The sequence below is a fragment of the Microtus pennsylvanicus genome, chromosome 1 (genome assembly GCF_037038515.1).
Source record: "Microtus pennsylvanicus isolate mMicPen1 chromosome 1, mMicPen1.hap1, whole genome shotgun sequence".
Classification (NCBI taxonomy): Eukaryota; Metazoa; Chordata; class Mammalia; order Rodentia; family Cricetidae; genus Microtus; species Microtus pennsylvanicus.
Genome location: NC_134579.1, coordinates 218,122,880 through 218,147,423, shown reverse-complemented (window position 1 = coordinate 218,147,423; position 24,544 = coordinate 218,122,880). Strand labels below are relative to the sequence as shown.

The 24,544-nt window shown below is 38.4% G+C and overlaps 1 protein-coding gene across 18 annotated transcripts in view; it reads right to left on the bottom strand.

Annotated features, from left to right (window-relative positions):
* Afdn (afadin, adherens junction formation factor) overlaps window positions 1-24,544 on the bottom strand; it is a 123,838-nt gene that overhangs the window by 77,182 nt on the left and 22,112 nt on the right. For 11 of the 18 annotated variants that reach the window (XR_012908164.1, XM_075951359.1, XM_075951366.1 and 8 more), the window contains exons 2-5: window positions 11,200-11,395; window positions 8,104-8,219; window positions 6,122-6,285; window positions 5,117-5,277 (exon numbers count right to left, since the gene is read on the bottom strand). Coding sequence is in view for 17 of the 18 variants with exons in the window: in XM_075951359.1 (XP_075807474.1) it covers window positions 5,117-5,277; window positions 6,122-6,285; window positions 8,104-8,219; window positions 11,200-11,395 (637 nt within the window). In the remaining variant the exon portion in view is untranslated. The remainder of the gene's footprint in view (window positions 1-5,116; window positions 5,278-6,121; window positions 6,286-8,103; window positions 8,220-11,199; window positions 11,396-24,544) is intronic. The other 7 variants (XM_075951327.1, XM_075951336.1, XM_075951292.1 and 4 more) reach the window with 2 other exon arrangements.

Genomic DNA, 24,544 nt, shown 5'->3' with positions numbered 1-24,544 from the left:
AAAGCCTACAAACTCATGGAAATTAAACAGTGAACTACTGAACCACCCCTGGGTCAAGGAAGAAATTAGAGACTTCCTTGAATTCAACGAAAATGAAGGCACAACATATCCAAATCTATAGGATACCATGAAAGCAATGCTAAGAAAAAAGTTCATAGTACTAAGTGCCCACATAAAGAAAACAAGAAAGCTCAAATTATTTAATAGCACACCTGAAAGCTCTAGAACAAAAAGAAGCAGACTCACCCTGAAGGAGTAGAAGACAGGAAATAATCAAATTGAGGGCTTAAATCAACAAAATAGAAACAAAGAAAACAATACAAAGAATCAACGAAACAAAGAGCTGGTTCTTTGAGAAAAATCAACAAGATAGATAAACCCTTATCCTAACTAATCAAAAGGCAGAGAAAAACATCCAAATTAACAAAATCAGAAATGAAAAGGGGACATAACAACAGACACTGAGGAAATTCAGAGAATCATTAGGTAATACAAAAACTTGTATTCCACAAAATTGGAAAATGTAAAAAAGAATGGACATTTTTTTAGAAAACACCATATACCAAAATTAAATCAAGACCAGGTGAGCAATTTAAATAGACCTATAAACTGCCAAGACCTATAAATTTAAATAGAAGCTGTCATCAAAATCCTCCCAACCAAAAAAGGCCCAAGGATGGATGGTTTTAGTGCAGAATTCTACCAGATCTTCCAAGAAGAGCTAAAACCTATACTCCTCAAAGGGTTCCACATAACAGAAACATAAGGATCATTGCCAAACTCTTTTTTTTATGAGGTTACAGTTACCTTGATACCAAAACCACACAAAGACTCAAGAAAGTGAATTATAGACCAATCTCACTCATGAACATTGATGCAAAAATACTCAATAAAATATTGGCAAACCAAATCCAAGAACACAGAAAAAAAAATCATCCACCATGAACAAGCTGGCTTCATTCCAGAGATGCAGGGCTGGTTCAACATATGAAAATCTATCAATGTAAACCATCATATAAATAAACTGAAAGAAAAAACCGTATGATCATTTCCTTAGATGCTAAAAAAGCATTTGACAAAATCCAACACCCTTTTATGATAAAGGTCTTGGGAGAGAACAGGAATACAAGGAAGATATCTAAATATAATAAAAGCAATATATAGCAAGCCGACAGCCAACATCAAATTAAACAGAGAGAAATTCAAAGCGATTCCACTAAAATTGGGAACAAGACAAGGCTGTCCACTCTCTCAATATCTCTTCAACATAGCAATAGCAATAAGACAACAAAAGGAGATCAAGGGGATTCAAATTAGAAAGGAAGTAGTAAAACTTTTGTTATTTGTAGATGATATGATAGTGCACATATCCCTAAAACTCTACCAGAGAACTCCTACAATTGATAAATACCTTCAGTGATGTGGCAGGATACAAGATCAACTCAAAAAAATCAGTAGACCTCCTATACACAAAGGATAAAGAAGCGGAGAGGGATATCAGAGAAACATCACCTTTCACAATAACCACAAATAACATAAAATATCTTGGGGTAATACTAGCCAAAGAAGTGAAAGACCTATTTGACAAGAACTTTAAGTCTCTAAAGAAAGAAGTTGAAGAAGATACCAGAAAATGGAAGGATTCTCCATGTTCTTGGATTGGTAAGATCAACAGAGTAAAAATGGCAATTCTACCAAAAGCAATCTATAGATTCAATGTAATATCCATCAAAATCCCAACACAATTCTTCTCAGACACAATAATCAACTTCATATGGAAAAACAAAAAAACAGGATAGCCAAAACAATCCTGTACAATAAAGGAACTTCCGGACGCATCACCATCCCTGACATCAAGCTCTATTACAGAGCTACAGTAATGAAAACTTGTAAGTCCAAATGGATTAAAGACCTCAATATAAATCCGACCACACTGAACCTGATAGAAGAGAAAGTGGGAAGTAATCTTCAATGCATGGGCACAGGAGACTACTTCCTAAATATAACCCCAGTAGCAGAGACATTAAGAGCAACAATAAATAAATGGAACCTCCTGAAACTGAGAAGCTTCTGTAAAGCAAAGGACACCATCAATAAAGCAAAAGGGCAGCCTACAGAATAGGAAAAGATCTTCACCAACCCCACATTAGACAAAGGTCTGATCTCCAAAAAATATATAAAGAACTCAAGAAATTAGACATTAAAATGCTAAATAACCCAACTAAAAAATGGGGTACTGAACTAGACAGAGAATTCTCAATAGAAGAATCTCAAATGGTCAAAAGATACTTAAGGAAATGTTCAACATTCTTAGTGATCAGGGAAATGCAAATCAAAACAACTACGATATACCATCTTACACCTCTAAGAATGGCTAATGGCTAAGATCAAAAACACCAATGATAGCTTATGCTGGAGAGGATGTGGAGTAAGGGGAACACTCCTCCATTGCTGGTGGGAATGCAAACTTGTACAACCACTTTGGAAATAAGAATGGCGGTTTTCAGAAAATTGAGAATCAGCCTACTTCAGGATCCAGCAAGATCACTCTTGGACATATACCCAAAAGATGCTCAATCACACTACAAAGACTTCATAGTCCAGTCCCACTTCTGTTCACTCTTTGCTTTCTGAGCACAGATGCAATAGGACCAGTCAGGCTGCTACTCATGCTACCATGATGCCGGCCCGCCATGTGCTCCTCACCATGACAGACTATATACCCTTCAAAGTGCTTTTGTATAGACATTTTATCACAGCAATAAGGAAATAACTATCACACTGCTAGGTTTATAGGCATGTACTCCCCAAACTGGCTTATAGTTTGTTTTTTCTTTTATAATCATTAACACAACAATTCCTATAAAGTATCCAATTAAGAATTCAAGGCACTGAAGGCTGAAACAAGTTTACAATGCTAAGGCAGCAAGAGAGCTATAGGGCCTACTCTCCTCCACAGCTCTGGGCTATTGAACCTTTGCAATCAAACCTACTATACAGTCACAGGGCAGAAGCAGGTGACCTTGCACTGCTGGAGTCTACCCTCTGAGTGAAGCTGAGAGGACTGTCTGGAAACACAGGCACGAAGCACAACTGCTACTCCAGACATATCAGACGACTGCTGTGAGAGTCTGGAAAGGTAGAAAATCCTTTCACTAAGACTTGGATTGGAGAGAAAAAGTCCAGAATGAAGTGATTTTTCTCAACATGAGCTATTATTATTAAGAAGGCTGTAAAGAAATTATACACATCCCACCATCAGAATCTTCTCACTATCAAGTAAGCTAGCTCTGCAGTATCCTGGATAGCATTGTAATGCCCAAGTAGCAAGCACCTGGAAGGTAATGTTAGAAAAGAAATAGAGGTGATGACATAAGACTAAACTTTGGGGGGTTACGGTAAGATTAATGATATAGCCCTCTAATACAGTTATTTCTTTCTGAAACTCAAAGTGGTTGTCCTATTACTTTTTAAGAAGTAAAACTACTTTAAAACAAGTATTTTCTTTCCTGGATACAATTCCCAGTTAGGTGTAAGTCAAAGTTTTACTCAAACAGTTAACAATACAATGATGCCAACTATTTCAACTCTCTTTATCAAATCTACTTCCCACAGAAACACTAAGCAACTGCAAAATACTGTGAAGAAAACAAGGCAAGAAAACCCTGTGCTAATACGGACTGCACTGCCCTGTACAGCAACAGAAGCCACATTCCTTTAAATGTATTACATTTGTACAGGAGCAAAACTCTAAAGCAAAGAAAATAAAACAAGCTGGGTGGTGGTGGCACACACCTTTAATCCCAACACAAAATCACAAAAGTTTAAAGGAAGAAGGGCTACTTGCAAACTATCTCCAAGGCAAAGGAACAGATCCCTCCCCACATCCCCATGAAAGAAAGCCACTGAAACCACAGGCGTATCAACTGGCTCCAGGAGTGACTCTCATAAACCAAAGGAAAACAGATGCAGTGAACTTCAAATTGATGCGGAAGAAATCTTAAACCCAAGTTCATGAGAAAGTTTTAGTAATCACTGGTCAACTTTAGAGGACACTAAAGAAAATATTTTTGTCACACCAATAGCTTCATTTACACCTGTATCTATATCCTAATCAAGAAAACAAAAAAACAGAAGGGAAAACAATAATGAGCATCAGAGGATGTCACCAAAATCTATAAGACAAAAAACCTAGTGCCTTAGTTAAGGCTTCTATAGATGGAAACAACACCATAAGCAAAAGCAACTTGGGGAGGAAAGGGTTTATGTCAGCTTACAGCTGCCCATCAATTACTGAGAAGTCAGGGCAGGAACGTAAGAGCAACACCAAAGCAGAGACTGTGGAGGATCCCTGCTTACTTACTTGCTCCTCATGGCTTGCTCAACCTGCTTTCTTTTACAACCCAAAACTACCAGCCCAGAGGTAATAACACCCACAGCAAGCTGGACCCTCCCACATCAATCATTAATCAAGACAATATCCCAGAGACTTGCCTACAGGCCAATCTTATGGAGGCATTTTCTTAACTAAGATTCCTTCTTCCCAAATATGTTTAGGCTTATATCAAGTCCATAAAAGCCAACCAGCACACCTAAGTTTTTAACAAAACAACAAAACACAAAGGAAACTAAAAGGGAATCCTAGAATGACAGACTTGAAATTATATAAATCGTGTACGTGTACGTGTGTGTGTGTGTGTGTGTTAGTGTTGGTGCAGGAGTTATATTTTATTATGAAGTTTCACTCTTCATGAAAATGTACTAAAATATTTATAGAGAACTAGTAAGTGTGTAATCTGTCTCAAGTTTAGGACTTACAAAGCAACACATAGTGAAAGAAAAGAATGTGTGAGTTAATAATTTTCAAGACTGTGGTAATTATCTTTCCTGTCTTTATGTCTAATGTTTTCAGGGTTGAGGAGTGGAGGAGAAGGGCCATGTGGCTAAGTATGTGACTGATGCCATCTCTAAATAAGAAGAATTCTGTGAGACATACATGGGACATATTTGCTACTAAAAGGCTACTTCACCTTTTCTAGTGTAAGAAATACATTTATAAGAAGTACAATTGAATGCATTCCACCATGAATATGAAGAAAAGCAATTCTCTCTGTACCTGAGTCAGGCCGCCCGTCTGAGCTCCGAAACTCTTGCATTCTTTTCTCAAGTTTTTGCTGCCGCCGCCGTTTCATTACTACCTCAGGATTAGAAATTGTCCGAGTAAAGCTCGTTTCAGGCATGTCTTTGTAAACTTCAGCAGCCAGTCGAGAATTCTCGCTGTAAGAAGAAAAGATCACCAACGATATTTTAAACATTTTTTCCTCTCAGAAATACATACATCACAATGGCAAGTGTAATCTGTGTACGTCTGTTCCCGTGTAGGTCTGTTGTTTAACTATAACCAATATGTAATCATAAAATAATTTATCTCCAAATAAGTCACACTTTAAACTATCAGGTTAAATGATTTTATTCATCTGAAATCGTTCATTTTCTAAACCAAATAATGTACCTCTCATAAAGCAAACCAAGGAAAGAGCAAGCCACATGGTGTCCTATTTAAATTTTCCTTTTCTAGGATGCTTTCCATACAGGAGCAGCATGTCCATTAACCTTTTTCTCTTGCATAACTCCATTAAATAAGCCTACTTTATACTATTTACAATTAACTACACAGGCATCACCTCATAAGAGGCTACATCTACAACAGAGCTTCTGCGATAAAAACAGGATGTCCAAGCTGCATCTCAATTTGAGAAGGAATATCTGCTCAGTGGCCTAGTCCTGCCAACTCTGGTCAGTTTATATGAGCAAAATATAGAACCATAATTGCTTCAAAGTCACAGAAACGAGTTTCAAAGGACTAGCTGAAGACATAAGGACAACTGAATTTGGTGGTCTTCTCAGAAAAAAACATTAACTAGTGTTTGCCTAAAGTGAACAGAGTCTTCCTCTCTTGAGAGGGCCACCTGCTACATATAAAAGGACAAGTTTCCAAAATAAACCTGGCAGTATCACTCAGCTTTGCCATCATTTACCCATCACTGAGTCAGGTTTGCTGTATTATACACACTTGGTTTGTAGCACACACAGTGGCAAAAATATTTCCAGAAAGACCGACCTGTCATCCCCTTGTGAAGGCCTTTCTTCCTTATCAGAGGCTTGTCTCAGTGCCTCTTTTTCTCTCTTCTTTTTTTCCTTCTTTTCTTTCTTTGAAAGAGTTCTCTTGAAGTTCTGAATGACGCCTTCTTTGTCCTGCTTCTCAGGTCCATTACTCTGAGCCTTCTGGTAAAAGTAACATCATCAGCCCACTAACCATGACCCAGGATCCACACCGGCTCCTCAGGCTCCACTACTGCCTTCACCACAGAAGCCAAACAAGTAAACAAACTCAAACAGGAAGGGGCCAGGGTGGGGAGAATAACACTGTAAAATCTGTCACAACCAAGCAAACTGTACGCTCAAGATGCATGCATTTCACCATATGTAAATATCACCTCAATTTAAAACTAACAAGAAAATAAAAATAAAAATTCACACACAAAATAGGGTGCAATAAAAAAATGGAAAGAAAGAAAACGGGGTACAAATCAGGAAATCTGATTTTTAATAAGTAAAACTCAAAAGTTACCATAAAGTAACTTGAGAGAAGGTAATCTACTGGAGATAAGGAGGAAAGGGTCTACTGAATATTTTTCTATTGCAAAAGAAATGCTAGCAGTAGCTATCTTTAAGCTAGTTTTCATGAACCAAAGTTGTAACTATTTCTGGAAAATGTTTGATTTATTTTACTTATCTTGTTATTAATCGCGTATCCTAGTTTGAATTTGTTTGTTTTTTTGTTTTTCAAGACAGGGTTTCTCTGTAGCTTTGGAGCCTGTCCTAGAACTCACTCTGTAGACCAGGCTGGCCTTGAACTCACAGAGATCTGCCTGCCTCTGCCTCCTGAGTACTGGGAATAAAGGTGTGCACCACCACCACCTGGCGTCAGTCTGAATTTTTAACCTATAAAATTGGCCTGTTAACACACAAAGCTACATTATTTTTAAGTAGCTTAATAAATAAAGAAAAATAATAGTTATGACATGGAAGAGGGGAAAAACAAAGCTTTGTTATAAGGTAAATGAAAAAACATTATTATTATTATTCCATTTTTTCTTTCATAGATACTTATGACATTGTACTGGTAAGAAGAGTTCATACGTTCCAGTAAGGGTCAGTGGTCAATAACAAAGTAAACAGATGGGAATAACAGCAGCTGCAATCAGGGTATAAAGCAAGGATAGCAAAGCCATGGGATCCATTCTACTTTACACATATTTGCCACAAATTAACCACCAGAACCTAGTGGCGAGGAAGGCCAAAAGCACTTCTGTTTAGTTATCCAGGATAACACACAACATGGACAGGAGACAGCAGGAAACTCCTTTCATAAGGCGAAAATTTAGACAATATTTACAACCTCTGTATTTGCTATTACTTGTTAATACCAAAATGTTACATAAGATGCCACTCAACTGAGCATAAAACTACACACTTTCCAGTTATCTCAGTGGAGTATGATGTAATCCTGCCTCCAGGACTGCCCCAGGAAATGAGTCAAAGCAAATCCTTACTCCTTTACATGTTTTTTGTCAGGATAGCTTATCATAGCAACAAAAGAGCAACTGCAACAGTCTATCACACCACCCAAAAACCTAAGGACGTTTTCTGACTCCTCATCTTGACTCCTCATATCTCATCAATATGAAAATGCATTAAATGTGCCTTAGGAAGCTGTGCACACGCAAGTGGGTACTCAACATTTCCTCTGTCCTTTTTATTTCCTACAGGAACAACTTTGATTCTATAATTTGGAAGAAAGCTAAAAATGACAAACTGGTTATCAGCGTTTCCTCAAAAGCATATAGAACTTTCTTCTTGAACAATGGGCGACCAGGTGAACTAAAAGATGAAACAGGTAGAACAGGGTGTTTCCCAAGTGTTTTTGAGGGTAAAGGACTATAGGAAAAAGAGAAGCTCCTATGGCAGAACATAGCCTTGTCCATTCCACTGACCCAGCCCTGGACTGCAGCTGGCATCAGACACAGGGACTGCTCCCACCTTGGCAGGAATGGCGTCATTCTCATTCTTAAGGACGAATCTACCTTCCCGATCATCTTTGTTCCAGTTCAACTGCACAACTAGAGGTTTCTCATCAATGTCTAATCTTCTTTCTTCTTCAAAACATGAAATGAAAAAAAGAAAAAGCCGTGGTCATTTCATGGCAGAAACACAATTTATGCACATAAGATACTTAAGTCCTTCAATTACCTGCTGACAGATTGAAATGCACTGAATATAATCTCAAATCACTTTGAAACAGTCCAGCACCTTGAAGCTACTGCTCTACCATGCTAGACACTGACCAGGTAAAATATATTGTTAAGAATGTCAAATCAGTTTTAATTAGTAGGCTATTTTGTTGCTAGTGTGTTTGTCATGGTAGATTCAGTGCCAGACGCTGACCAGGAAAGAATACTACCTTTATTCTGATCTCACTGAGGAAACTAAAGAGATGAACATTTCTATATATCCAACTATCTCATATACAACTACAAGATAAGGAAATCATGTTAATGGTACATACAATCCCACTGATGCCTCAGATCTTCCTTATCAAGAAATGGCAACAGGCCCATCACCTGTCTCCAGTGATAGATGCATTAGTCTTCCCTTCAATCAAACTGTCCTCTGACCTCCAAACACATACTCCATGACATGTGCACACTACCCCAATAATATTAAACAAATAAATAAATAATCAATTTATTTTCCCTATGACTGAACCAAGGGTTGGACCCAGGCTTTAGCCCATGAAAGCAAAGCAGATAAGAAGTGGGGCCCAGAGACAGTAGGCCACAAACAAGCTCTGATATGTGTAAGGAGCAGATGTACCTACCAGACACTAAAAGAACCCTGGCTCCAAGTGAGCTCCTGTTCTATAACATCTGCTGCAAATGTTCTGCCAGTATTGTGCGGATACAAAAGGAAGCCCTGTGCCAGAGAAGCTCACCAGGTTCAGGAGGCACAATTCTCATTAGTGTCGTTATAATCAAGAATAAAATACAAAGTTTAGTTTTCCTTTCATTTATATGTACCATTTTTTTAGAAAGCTAACCAAGTCTTTGTTAAATATTAACTATTTGAAACTACATAATACAAGGAAGTGCTATATGTTCTTTTTGGCCAAATAATTCACTATCCAAAGATTGTATCAGGTGCTGAGGCTAGAGATATAGCTTGCCTAACATGCTTGAGAACCTGGCTTTAATCCACAGCATGAAATAAAACTGAAAACAAAGAGAACAAAGAAAGAAGATAAGGAAAAACACATGAAGAGCTTTTTGAAAACTTATAATCATAATTTTAAAACTCAACTTCTAATCTTTCATATTATTCTAAGGCCCTTGGTGGTGATATTCGAATAACCAAACAGGCTGAACAGAAGTTTCTTTTCTTGTTATCCTATTTATAGAGGTGTGCAGGTCAAAGAAAACATATCTCCAAGAAAATCACCTGGAACGGAGAACACCCTCTGCAGCTGATTTTAATCTAGTTAAAATTTACACAAGGAGTCATAAAGTAATAAATATGGACCATATCACACATTCCTGAAAAAGGTGTGTAACACTTGAAAATCAACATTATCAAAAACATTCCAATCTTATTTCAAATGTACAAAGAAAGCTGTATACATAAAAATAAAGAAAAAATTATGTCTTAAAAACTTTATAGCTGAAAATTAAGATGTATTGAAATTGGTGTTGTGCCATATATAACCCTTTTTAGCAATATTTGTTGTACTTAAAACTTTTTAATACGTTATTAAACATTTTCAAAAGTATCTATAAAATATTTACATTTTTGCATTTCTAGTCAGCCTAACTTGTGGTATTGAGTTGCAAGACACTTTTATTAACTGCTGTTAGACAGCAATTTTCTGGGGGAGAAAACCTCCATCTTGAAGAAAAACACATTAAGACAAAGAGTCTGCAAAAGAGATGTCAAACACTCCATCCCTATAGGGAAGCACAACTCAACAGCTTCAGGAAGTCCCTAAAACTGATCAGATTTTCTAGGCTCCCTACCTCCACAAACATATATGTGCAGTAAGGACTACTGAGATACTCTCAGACAAATTAAGCTAAAGCTTTGACTAGCTGAACTACAAAGGAGCAGAGACCAGTCAACCTGACCAGAAAGAGCAACCTCCAATCTGTTGAGATTTGTGGTACATTATAGCTTTTCAGCGTTCAAGAGCTGTCACCCATACGGGATTGGGCTTTTTATGACATAGCTGTCTTTGAGTCATTTCTGCTCTTATAAATAGCCCCCTCACTCATATTCCTCTAAGTAAACTCCCCCAAAACTCAATGGTTCATCAAGATGGACTCTGATCTATTGTTGATTCTCTATCTGGGGTAAGAATACCCCATGTCTCCCCAGTAATAATCTCACACAACAACTGCTAATGTTAAAACAAGTAGAAATTACAAAATATATAAGGGGATTTTCCTTAAGATGTCCTACTGTTTCCAAAGAATAATAAAAATGTGCTGTTAACAGAATGCAAAAATATATGGCAAGATCACTGATTTAACCTATACAATATTTATCTGAGTTACAAGTAACCATGGCATTATCCTCTATAGCTGAATTTATACAAAAGCATGTAGCACACAATACTATTGATATACAAGACACTCAGATAGGTTAGGCAAATCTTTTTAATGAAATGTTAATGGCATTTATTTTAAAGAAATAATCGTTGGGCTGGTTACTTTAAAGAAATAATCATTGGCTCAGAAGTTAAGAGCACTGACTGCTCTTCCAGAGGTCCTGAGTTCAATTCCCAGTACGACATGGTGGCTCACACCATCAGTAATGAGATCTGGTGCCCTCTTTTGGCCTGAAGGCATAGATGCAAGAAGAACCCTGTATACATAATCAATAAATAAGTCTTAAAAAAGAAATAATCATACATAAAATATGTTATCATAACTTCTAATAGTTATGTACAAGAATTTGAACAGTTGCCATCCTGCCAATGACTGTTGGACATGGTAAAGAAAGAAAAGAAGTCGAGCAGCAAGCCTGGGACCTGATTATCACACTGCACAAGCTATGACCCCAGGTCAGGACACAGCCTCCACTGACCTCCACTGACATGCACTTCATAGAGGGAATATTTGGGAGAGGACAGCATGCGCATATCAGGGCGGAACTTCTCTGCCAGTGTTTCAATCACATCTTGAGTGGTTGCCGTGCTAGATACCCGAATGCATTTTGTTGCGAAGTTTCCAGCAGCTTTATCTTGAAAATAAAATCTCATGACTCCATGAAACTCCAGATCCTACAAGAAAACAAAGTATGTTACTGGAGAAGTTGCTCTGAAAATATTCACTTCTTAGTAACAATAAATAAAAAGACTATCCATCAGCTAGTTTTTTTTCAAATGTTTATCACAAACATCTTAGAAGGTAAATAATAGATTTTTAGTATTCAAATGTGATTTTGGACAGGTTGTCTAGAACAGCATTGCTTAACCTGGAAGTCGAAGGACCCTTTCACAGGGGTTACCTACAACCATCAGAAAACACAGGCATAGCAAAGTTACAGTTATGAAGTAGCAACGAAAACAATTTTATCGTTGGTGTTCACCACAACATGAGGAACTATACTAACGGGTTGAAGCATCAGGAAGGTTGAGAACTATTAGTCTAGAGTCTTTGCCTTACGTCTCACATATAAAACAAAGGCAGTAGAGCAGCTGGTATCAACAGCAGCTGATATTTACTTAGTTCTTAGCCAGTGTCACGCATAGCATGGCATACATTGCTTGTCTTTACAACCATGCTGTTTAACAGATACTATTACTAAACCCCTCTTCAAGATCTCTTCAAGGCTAAGATTACAGATGTGCACAATCATACGCTCAATGGTGAGAGGAGGGATGCAGGAGGTTAGAGGGTTCAAGGCCAGCCTGTAATAAATTTTATCTCAAAGAAGGGAGAAAATGCCAGCTAACAGAATTAAAACCAAGAATCACTGCCTGGAAAGCCCATACCTGCACTGCCAAAGTCTGCCCACCTCTAAGCTCTTAAAAATACTCGACATTTCCCTAATCCCAATAGTAGCATTTTAAATAAAGACATTTTAAACTCATTTTCTATATGAATTATCATACTAAATGAACATTTCAGGTAGATCTTAATCTTATGGAGAAAAGTGAGGATGGATTTCCAGCCCAAGGTGTTTGGTTTCACATTCTCCCCTTAACTCTAAGATAAGCCAAAGTTCATACAACTGTGAGCCTCCTTTTTATTTTCTTAACAAATACAGTAATTTTCAACAAAATTCCAAAAGATAGGTTGCATCCAAGTATAGGTCATATCCATGTCTCTAGCAGGAATAAAGACTTAGCTGTGCTATTAACACCACAGATTCTTCTTTCTGTTCGCCCTTTGCATCTAATTATAAAATCAGAAAGTGAGCAGGGGTAAAGCACAGTCTTTTCATTTATTTATTGAAGGGGGTGGTACACACATACCACTTGTGTTTCAGTTGAGATCAAAGACAACTTATAACAGTCAGCTCTCTCCTCTTACCATGTCCAGATATGAAATTATGTCACCAGGCTCAGTGACAATACCCTGACATGTTGACCTTTATGCTTTCTTTGTAGGAGCTTTCCCTTCTCTCGGTAGTCAAATTCTCACTCCATGACCAATAAATCTCTCCATCTTTCCCCCAATCAACAACTTTTTCTGCAGATATTCATGAATGAAAAACACTAACAAAAAGTAGGGGCTTGGAGAGATGACTCAGAGGTTAAGAGCACTGGCTGCTCTTCTGGAAGTCCTGAGTTCAATTCCCATCAAACAACATAGTGGCTCACAAACATCTATAATAAGATCTGATGCCTTCTTCTGGTGCAAAGGCATATATGCAGGTGGATAAATTATCAGAACCAGAACCTGAAAATCAATGTGAGTAGCATTAACACTGTCTACAGGCCAGCCTCTGTATCAAATACTCTTAGGGGCTATTTCCTCATCTCTCTTTCATCCTGTCTCTGTTTCAGACTCCCTCTTTCCCCCTAGCCCACTGGACTTATTTAAGTGCCTTCCACTTCAGTTTCTGGTCTCTTCTCTACAAGTTTCTAAGATACCACGGAGGGGGGGGGGGTGTAAACAGAATAAAACCAAGTTATAGAAATCTAAGTTTCTATATGGGAGCCCTATTTTCACCACAAGTTTGCAAGATTTTCCCTACCACCAGCCTGAAGACATATTATATCACAAGTATCCCAAACACTTGCACTACTGTCCTGAGTTCCCAAAAGCTCTCTCTAGTAGGTATCACACCATAAGAGCAGGTAAATGTCCATAGCACTTAAGCATTCTGCTACCAAGCAATCTGTCCCATTTATAATAATAAAACAAGTCAGATGTACCTGTCAAGAAGGCATCAGTTTCTCTGAGAACTAGCAAGTAAATCAGTTGGTAGTAAAGAACCAAACCAAGCAAACAAAGGAAAACAAAAAACCACGAAGACACAAAACCTGCTACTAGTAGGCAAGGAAAGCACGCTCTCCAACATCCCAAGGAGAACCAACTGTTTTTAGATAGGGGCAGACACAGAGAAGCAGGCAAACCACTGCACTGTCCTCACAGGAAGCCACTGTGTGCCGTGCACCTTTTACAGAGAAAGTAAACTCATGTGGTCAGCTACTACCCCCAGGGGAGTGAGGAGGCAGTCATATCTTTACCCCAAAGCTACTATCTTGGTACTCCTGATGATCTTTGTAATAAAACAATTCTTCAGGTCTTGTCAAGCTGAAATAAAACAGCCTATAAAAAACTTGGCCATGACTTCAATGAACACTACATAAGTGTTAATGGGTAATTTAGTTTCACGTTCCACACAAATAGCCAAGTATACTTTATAACCAGAATAGTCCCTTAATAATTAAGATTAACGTTGTTTAGTTCCTCAGCCAATTCTAATCTGGTTGGCGTGAATAAATCTACCAAGTTTTATCAGACCTAAAAATTAATAAAATCAATTGTTGAGCCTAAAATTTGGGTTTATAGTGACCCAATAGACAAACTAATAACTGTATGTTATTGTAATTAACATATAGTAAAGAGCTTACTAAATGTTGGGTATTAAGAATTCTACATTTAATTATCAATCTAAGAGTTGAGTTCTAACATCATCAGCATTAAGTGGGGGAAAACAGAGGGGTTAAGTACACTGTCCACAGAAAAAAAGCTTCTGCCCTGCTTCCATCTCAAGAAAATTATGCCAGTAATTATTTATTTGGTCTTACAGTAGATACAAGAAAAGTCTGAGAAGAAATAAATGAACAGAAAAAAAAAACATCTAGAACCCAGAAGTTTTATATATTCCAGTTTCCTTAACTAGTTAAAAAAAAAATCCCATGTGTACAAGACCCTATTTCAATCCCTAGTAAGTACTAATGAAAACAAAAAAAAAATGATCAGGCAAATTAGTACACTTCTGTAATCTCTGCACTCAAAAGACTAAGGCAGAAAGGACTGCTGTTTGAGTTGTGCTTAGGCTAGGTAGTAAGTTCTAGGTCAGCCTGTATTAAACAGCAAGACTCTAAGGAAAACAACCACCACTTCTCAATAAACTTGGGCGGGTGTGTGTGTGTGTGTGTGTGTGTGTGTGTGTGTGTGTGTGTGTGTGTGTGTGTGTGGAAGACAAGGGTCAGGGACGGTTTCTTAAAAAGCTCTCCACCCAGTGAGGTTGTAGTCAGTTGCAGACTGCTAACTCCTGGGCTTCTATTATTTCACATATTAAGAAATTTTTTTTCCAATATTCATTATTTAGTACTTCTGTAAGTAGGCAACTTTGGTTCACTTCAACAAATACTCTGCCTATGATGGTTAATCTCAACTGGCACCTTACTGAGATCTAGAAGCCCCTAGGAAATGGGCCTTTGGGAATGTCTTCTGAAGTTCTCTTCATTAACTGAGGTGGGAAGAAACTGTACAAGAAAGCACAGTAAAATTCCATCACAAGACAGGAACAGGAAGAAGGCTCATGCTCAAAACCCTAAATCAACTAAAGGAATGCAAAGACATATACATAAAACTCCTATAGGCCAGGTACAGTAGCTGGTAGCATACGGCTCAAATCCCAGAACACAGGAAATTAAGGCTAAGGTTTGAGCTACACATTGAGTTCAAACCAGCCAGAGCTACCAAGGTGAGTCTCTGTCCAAAATGAACACACACCTCTCATGTCGTAACACAATCAATAAAAAAGTTCCAACTTGTATTGCAAAAGCTTTTAAATATACAAAAGAATAAACCACTCTATTCATGACAAAACCATCTCAAGATGATACAACGAACCTTTCCTCAACAATTTTAGCTGGTAAAAATCCAAAAGGCTTGACAACATACACTATCATGGGGCTGAAGAAAAAAATAACATATCCAAGGCAGTAGTTTGCAAAAATCACATATACTGGTACAGTAATTCTGCTTTTGTGGTCCTACCACCAAGGATACAATACGAAAAAAAAATGTGAACTACCTGAGGATCAAATGAACAGATTCCAGTATATGGATGTGCGGTGGTTTGAATGAAAATGGCTGCCACAGACTCATAGGGAGTGGTATTATTGGAAATGTGGTCTTGTCACTGCAAGGTGGGCTTCGGGGGTTTTAAAAGCTCAAGTCTGACCCAGTGTCACTCTCTTTCTGCTGCCTGCAGATTGAGACACAGTACTCTACCATGTCTGCCTGCAGATTGAGACACAGTACTCTACCATGTCTGCCTGCGGATTGAGACACAGTACTCTACCATGTCTGCCTGCAGATTGAGACACAGTACTCTACCATGTCTGCCTGCAGATTGAGACACAGTACTCTACCATGTCTGCCTACAGATTGAGACACAGTACTCTACCATGTCTGCCTGCAGATTGAGACACAGTACTCTACCATGTCTGCCTGCAGATTGAGACACAGTACTCTACCATGTCTGCCTGCAGATTGAGACACAGTACTCTACCATGTCTGCCTGCGGATTGAGACACAGTACTCTACCATGTCTGCCTGCGGATTGAGACACAGTACTCTACCATGTCTGCCTGCAGATTGAGACACAGTACTCTACCATGTCTGCCTGCAGATTGAGACACAGTACTCTACCATGTCTGCCTGCAGATTGAGACACAGTACTCTACCATGTCTGCCTGCACACCGCCATGTTTCCCCACCATGATAATGGACTGAACCTCTGAAACTGTAAGCTAGCCCCAGTGAAATGTCTTCCTTTGTACGAGCTGCTGAGACATGTAAGGAGATAATGAGAAGACATTGTGGACACTGGTGGAGTGCTGCTGAAGACAAGAGCATGGCAGCAGTCACCTGGGAAGGAAAAACCCTCAGCTGAGGAACTGCCCCAATCAAACTGCTTTTCCTGCGTTCGAGAGACTGTTGATGGGAGAAGGACCAGCCCACTGTAACTGACTCCACTCCTAGACAGGTATCTATGAGGCACATAAGAAAGTTAGCTGAGCATACGCAGTCATGAGCCAGTAACAACATTCCTCTACGGTTTTAGCTCCAGGCTCCTGCCTTGAGTTCCTGTCTGGCTTCCCTTAGAGACGGACTGCAACCCAGAAGTGTCAAGATAAATAAGCCTTTCCCAACACTTTTCAACAGTGTTTTCACACCAACAGGAAGGAATTACATCGAGCATCACAAAAATCTATTATAAAAAAGAGGAAACAAAACACAACACCCATTTGATTTAAAAAAAGAAAATCCATAAGAGGATGAACCAAAACGCACTCATCAATGGGCGCGGGGGGGGGGGGGGGGCGGCTTATTTCTTGTCCTTTTTCGGTTTTTTTTGAGACAGGGTTTCTCCATGTAACAGCCCTGGCTGTCTTAAAACTCACTTTACAAAGACCAGACTTTACAGACCAGGCTGGCCTCAAACTCTTAAGATATTCACCTGCCTTCCCCCACCCCCTCGAGTGCTGAGATTAAAGGTGTGCACTACCACCATCACCCAGAAGCATATTTTTTAATTATACTTTATTACATAGCTTCATTTTAGGAACTATAAAATTATTTTTAGTTAAATTTAACAAAATATAATCACCAAAAAGATTCAATATTAAATGAACCTATATAATAAACTGATCATATTATCACAGAAAATAATCTCCAAGTGCTCCTAGAAAACCAATTTTTGGTTTTGTATTTCCAGTTGAGGATCACAAATCCCAGCATAGCCAGCTCTCCACAGGGAAACCTTGTCTCAAAAGATACCAAATTTATAAATCACACAGATCTGCATTTAGAGTCAGATAAATAAGACTTCTTGCATTTGTGTTGCTATTTGCATTTTATATGTCCAGTGTCATACACTCTTCCCACCCTTTGGCGATGCCTCCCCCAAAAGCATTTTTAAAATGCAGTTTTAAAATACATGGATAGCAATTTTAGTGTAAAATTAGTCATTGAAGAAATTGAACACTATTGATAACCAATTATCTTGACATTCAAAATATAAAAGCTATAGCACACATGACCCCACAAACACATCTAAATAAAATGAAATAAAATTGTTAATTTAGTCAGGCATAGTGTTGAACGCCTGCAATCTCCTGAACTCAAGTGACTGAGACTGGAGGACCAGGAGTTCAAGGACAAGAGCTACACAGTGCAACTGTCTTAAAAGTAGGCACTTAAAAGTTTCAGTCATTTCACTAAACACAAGCAAAAAAAACCATGTTCAAAACATATCTGAGTTTTGTTATACTTCCCATCCATTTCTATAAGGGCATTTTTTACATGTTGTTTAAGGGACTCTATTGCTTTTATAAAGTCAATTTTTTCCACTTCTTCTGTGTTAGGGTGTTCAAGTCCTTCTGTTGTAAGATCATTGGGTTTTGGTGTTTTCATGTTGTTTTTCAGATTATTGGGTGAATTCTTGCCTTGGTGCCTGCCCATCTCCTTGAGAACCCCATACAAAAGAAATAAAGGCTAGAAAAATATGCTTGTGATCACTCAATAACTAGCTTGGGGCAAGAAGCTTAAGCAGAGAAAAGAGTTCCCCTAGTCCATTGCTGTGGGACAATGGTCTTTTATCCTGTCACTTGTATTATTTCTAATAAAATGCTGATTGGCTAGTAGCCAGGGAGGAAGTATAGGTGGGGCAACAGTGACCATGCAGGAAGTAGAGGCTTGGCAATGAGAATTCTGGGAAGAGGAAAGGGTCAGTTTGCAGTAGTCACCCAGAGAGAGAGGAAGCCAGACACAGAGCAAACAAGATGTGACTGCCCCTCCAAAAAAGGTACCAAGCCATATGGCTAACACAGACAAGAATAATGGGTTAATTAAGTTATAAGAGTTATTAAGAAGCCTGAGCTAATAGGTCAACCACTTTATGATTAATGTAGACTTCTATGTGTTTCCTCGGGATTAAATGGCTGTGGGTGGCATAGCTAACATAGAAGGACCAGGTAAAACAGAAACCTCAGTCAACAGTCCATCTTAAGAGTCTAGATCAATTAGCTGCCTAAATGTGAAAAGTTAAACTGTAAAACTTTTAGAATATGGAACATATTCAAACCAGAGGGGGAGGTATGTAAATACCAAAGGCTGACAAGTCCAAAAAATTTTTGAAGCTGCATTAAAAGTTTGGATGTAAAGAACAAGAGCAACATACTTGCAGAATATCTTATATACAAAAGATTATTATTCAACTATATAAAGAATTCCTACAAATTAACTCTAAATCAAAATTTAAATGACAAACACCTCATTGGAACAACAAGGATAAAATATAAGTAATTCAAAGAAGGTATCAGAATGAATACAAACACATGAAACTATTGAAACTTGAAAAGACTGACTAGACTGGAAAGGGAAATATGAGTGTGATCTGGCAAGTGTAGGTATAACCTGGTAAGTGTGAGTGTGGCCTGGAAAGTGTGAGTGTGGCCTGGCAAGAGTGAATATAACCTGGTAGCCACCTCAAGGGTTCACTAGCTCGATGAGTACCTAGTAAATGAATTAGTCACCATTAAAAATAAGTAAAACTTACCAATACAGAAAGGAACAAACAAAAATGTTTAAATTCCTATGTTTTAACTGTGGAAAAGCAAAAGAACATATTATTCTTAGCTAGAAATAAGAATAACAACCACATTTTATTTAGACAATGGAATTCTATAAAGCAATTAAAATTAATTTATGGTATCCAGACTAGTAGTTTTCCTAAGGAGAACAGAAAGAGAGAACCAAAGGTAGAAAAATCTATAGGCTGTCTCTAAGTCCTGAAGTTTCTGAACCTTATTCAATTGAAAGAAATGTATACAATAATAATAATGAATCCTTTATTGATCTGGGAATCGTATGAAAAAATAGGCTGATGACAATACTTAAATTAATGGCTACATGTAAACAGAGACATGGAAGGAGGGAGGGCGGGAAGGATAGATAGATAGATAGATAGATAGATAGATAGATAGATAGATAGATAGATAGATAGATAGATAGATAGACAGACAGACAGACAGACAGACAGACAGACAGACAGACAGACAGACAGACAGACAGACAGACAGACAGGAAACAGAAAGCAACACCAGCATAACTCTTGAAGCTGGGATTAGAAAGGTTCATTTCACAGTGATGCTTTGATGTCATTTTAAACACCTTAAATACGAAATAATACAGGAGTGCCAATCTATACTAGAAGGAAGAAAGCAGGCAGGCATACATTAAGAAAAGAAGAAACAAAGCAATACCAGCATAACTCTTAAAGCTGGGATTAGGAAGGTTCATTTCACAGTGATGCTTTGATGTCATTTTAAACATCTTAAACATGAAGTAATACAGGAGGGTCAATCTATACTAAACTTATCTTTCATTTATTCTTTAACAATTTCATACATGTATAAACACTGATCCAACTCCCCTTTCCACTACACACACACACAGAGAGAGAGAGAGACAACACATTGCCCTCCCACCTTCAGGGCCTCTCCACATTGGGGGTGGGGGGGGTGAAGCCCACTGAGTCAAATTAATGCTGCCTGTTGGAATAGTCTGTGATAATACCGGCTTGATTGTGGGCAGGACTTACACAGGTAACCACAGTTACAGTGAATTAGTAAGTACAATGGTCATGTCATGTCTAGATGACAGTATCTCTAAGCATTATTCCCATCCTCTGGCTCTTACATGAAAAAATATAAAGAGGGAATGCTCCCTCTTTTTTTTTTAATGTTTCCTAAGCCACGGAGATAGTGATATAAATGTCCCATTTACAGATGACCATTCAATAATCAGTTATTTTCAGCACTTTGATGAGTTCCTGCCCAGTGCAGAAGAAACTTCTCTGGTCAGGGGTGGGAGCATCAATAATTTATAGGCATAAACATAAATATCTAGAAGGCAGTTTGACAGCCAGGCAGTGGTGGCACCCGCCTTTAATCCCAGCACTCAGAGACAGAGGCAGGTGGATCTCTTGAGTTCAAAGCCACCCTATTTCACAGAGCAAATTCCAGGACAGTCAGGGCTACACAGAGAAAACTTGTCTTAAAAAAAACAAAAAAGGGCAATTTGACATGTTATAATAATTTTTTAAAAAGCACACTGAAAGTTACTAACTGTCGAGTGCTCAAAAGAGACACTAAGCCTGCAGACAGGATGCTTTCATTTGGTGTTAAATCACCACTCATGCTCTCCTTACCTATGGGAGATTTTTCTGGGAACAGAAAAATCCCTGCTCTCATGTAGTTTAAGAGGCCAGCAAGAAACACAAATAAGGACCAGTAGGGGTGAACTGAATGAAGTACAGGGGGAGGGAGAGGAAAGGTGCAATGTCACGTAAGGGAGCTGAAGACGCTATCTCATCACAGCCTAACCGTAGGGAAAGAGTACACCAAGCCAGGGAAAGCAGTGCAGAAAGACACCGAGGCGAAATCCAGCTGGCATGTTTAAGAAACATCAAGAAAAACTGTATCTAGAAGAGAATGAGAAACCTTATGGCTTACTGAGAGAGAGAACTTACAGGCTTTGTAAGTTAAGGTACTCTCTGAAGAATATAAAAAACAAGAGTTTGTCAGAAAAAAATATGACTTAAGTATGTAACTGGATGAAATGAAAATAGCACCAGAAATGTATGATACAATAATACCATACTACACAAAACAAAACATGACAGGTCAGTTGGAAGTGGTAAGAAGTAATTGTAAAATAAACCAAAGAAACCAGTGTGGCAGAACTTGCTAACAGGTTAGACATAAGGTATAAGGGAAAGGAAGTGTCAGGGATAAACATCAGGCACCCTGAAGGAGGAGCAGAGCATCTCCAGTCAGTCAGTTAAGCTAATCTACAATTCCTGGGGCACCTAGAGATGTCCAGGGAACAATAAGCTATTAAGGAACTGGAGTTCAAGACAATAACCAAGCTCAGAAATATAAATGATGAAGATGAAAGATTTTCCCCTAAGGAGCAAATGTGGAGAAAAAGTTACACAGACCAAGCTCAGTTATTTTCCCTGTATTTCCAGAGGGGATGGAGAAAAAAAAAAGCCATGGGTACCAAGAGAAGAAAAATGCCATGAATGATCTACCAACTTCTTAGGAATAAGGTAACAAACAGAACAAGACAAAAATGATGCCTGGTAGTATGAGGTGCTGATAACTCTGACCAGGGTGGGCTTCCAGAGAAATGTTCAGAAATATATCACTCATCCTGAAAATGAACCAATTTAAACTGAAAACAGAGTACAGATACATTTCACCATCCTTTATATATGTCAAGTTCACAGAAAATAGATAACAGAATAATATACTCACTGACCATCTTCACAATGCAATTATCTGCCAGAATATGCAATCAATGTTAGCTTTACCCTGAATTTTACAAGTTTTATAATGTGTAACTCCTCTGAAAATGGCACTTACTAGACAACCAATACTAGGCCACTCCCCCATCCCCATAGAGGATTCTGCAAGTACAAGAAAACAGAATGTTTTCTTGGTTTTTAGTGTTAGATATCTTCTTATCTACCTATTAATTTATATTTTACTGCTAGGGGCACAGAGATACCTGTGCTCACAGATAAGCACTAGGGAAACCAGGACTGTTACACTTGCAGGGCTGTCTCTTCAAACAAAGGAGCCCGTATTCTGCCCAGAAGGCTAGGAATGTAGATGGCTAATCATCATCTTGGCTACCTTAGGGCCAGGCCATACCTGGTTTCCCCAGGAATCCCCAGGCTTCCCCAGACCCTTACTAACAGGACCAGAGGTAGTTATTAGCCTAGGTGACAACTGCACTATCTGCAGGGCCAGGCAACACCTGCTCCATCTCCCTTACAAACAAGACTGAAGCCTAGGTGACCTGTGTGCTATCTGTATGACAGAGACCACTCCTGATCCTCCCCCAGGTCTTCAAGATGACACATGTAGTTTATCTGCAGAACCCATCTTCATGGAAGAAGCCAACATATACTCTGAGAAGTATTTCAATGGAATTATGCCTTAAGTTTTATTGTGCACACAGGGTTGTGTTACACCAGGAAACTTTTTTCAAATTGTACTGTACTTAAATATGCCTAAAATAAACTGGCCAGGGTCAAACTTTTTTTTTTCTGAACCAACACTAGCTACTGAGTCATGTTAAACTAGACTTTCTTCTTGTCACAGATAAACACTCTGATAGCCATTGTATATGCAGAGACCCCCCACACACACATACATACTTTATTATGCCTGGAGAAATAAACTGAAAAAAAAATGGCTACTCTATCATTTAATATACATATGTGTCACAACAAAGAGCTCATTAATCATTTCAAGTAATCTGATGTGAGAGTCCCTTCTATATGCTAGGAATATGTTTTATTACCACTGGTTAATAAAGAAGCTTCTTCAGCCTATACCAAGGAAGAATATAGAGAGACGTCTTGTAGCTGCTGAAGGAGGCAGATGCTCGGAAACTTATTGGTAGGCCACAGCCTCATGGTGATACATAGATTAATAGAAATGAGTTACTTTAAGATGTAAGAGTTCATTAGAAACTTGAGCTAATAGGTTAAACAGTGTTGTAATTAATTCAGTTTCTGTGTGATTTTTTTTGTGTCTGGGCAGCTGGGAAAAAAAGAACAGTCTCCTTTTACAAAATGGCACCCATTTGTTAGTGGCTAACCCACTTGGCCAGCCATACACTTCGGGTTTGGGTGCTTGGGATTAGGAAGAAAGAGGCTGAGAGCACGTCTGCCACTCAACACCCCTGTCTGTCTGTCTGTCTGTCTGTCTGTCTGTCTGTCTGTCTGTCTGTCAGTCTGTCTGTCTATCTATAACATGTAACACATTGTCATATATGTGTATACACACATACATACACACACATATATATCACATGTAACACACATGCCATACAGCCTAGAAGTGTGGTAAGCTATACCATCTAGGTTTGTAGTAGTATCATATATGCGATGTTCACAAGACAAATTCTAACGACATACTTCTTAAAATTCAGACACTAAGTGGACCATGACTACATTTACAATCACCAATAAAGCTAATTTCTATAACAGTCACTGCTTATTTTTGCAAGTGTATGCTTTGGTTCTGGAGGAGATTTTAAGTTCATTTATTTTACACATAGGCACATACAAGGTATAAGAGAAAGGGGTGTGTCTGTATGTACACATATATATTATAACACCTTAGTTCATTTTAAAAAAAACTAATCAGTACAGAAAGGAGCTAACTGTTAAAGGAAAAATAAGTTTAGTAACTTTTTGTAGTTATTTTAGAAAACAAGGACTTAAAATTAAAAACATCAGAATCAGTTAATACTTAAAAATCTCAAAAAAAAAACACGCCTATCTATAACCAATGTTCTTCTAATGTTAATACCACAGGGCTACAGTGTCTTACGGTTTCTACTGCTATAACAAAACCACATGACCAAAAGCAACTTGGAGAGGAAGGGGTTTACGTCAGCTTATAGCTCAACATTATAAGAGGAAGTCAGGGCACCCAAACCTTAAGGATGCTGCCCACTGCTCATGCTTACCCAGGACTACCTGCACTGCTCAAGTAAACCAGACTCTCTTTCATCAATCATCCAGGAAATACCCCACAAGTATGCCCACAGACTAATCTGGTAAGGGCATTTTCTCAATGGAGCTTCCCTATTCACAAAGACTCTAGCTTATGCCAAGCTGACAAAAAACTAGCCAGCACATGCGGCTAAACAGACCAGAACCTGACTTAAGAAAAGGAGGACTGGTGAAATGACAGTAAAGGTGCTTGCTGCCAAGACTGACCACCTAATTCTGATCTCTGGACCCATATGGTAAGAGAAAACCAACTTGCATAGGCTTTCCCTTGGTGCAGCATACGCATGAAAATAAAATTTGTAATGCAACTTAAAAGAAAAAGAGGGAAAGAAAAGGCCTACCCAAGCTCTGGTAAATG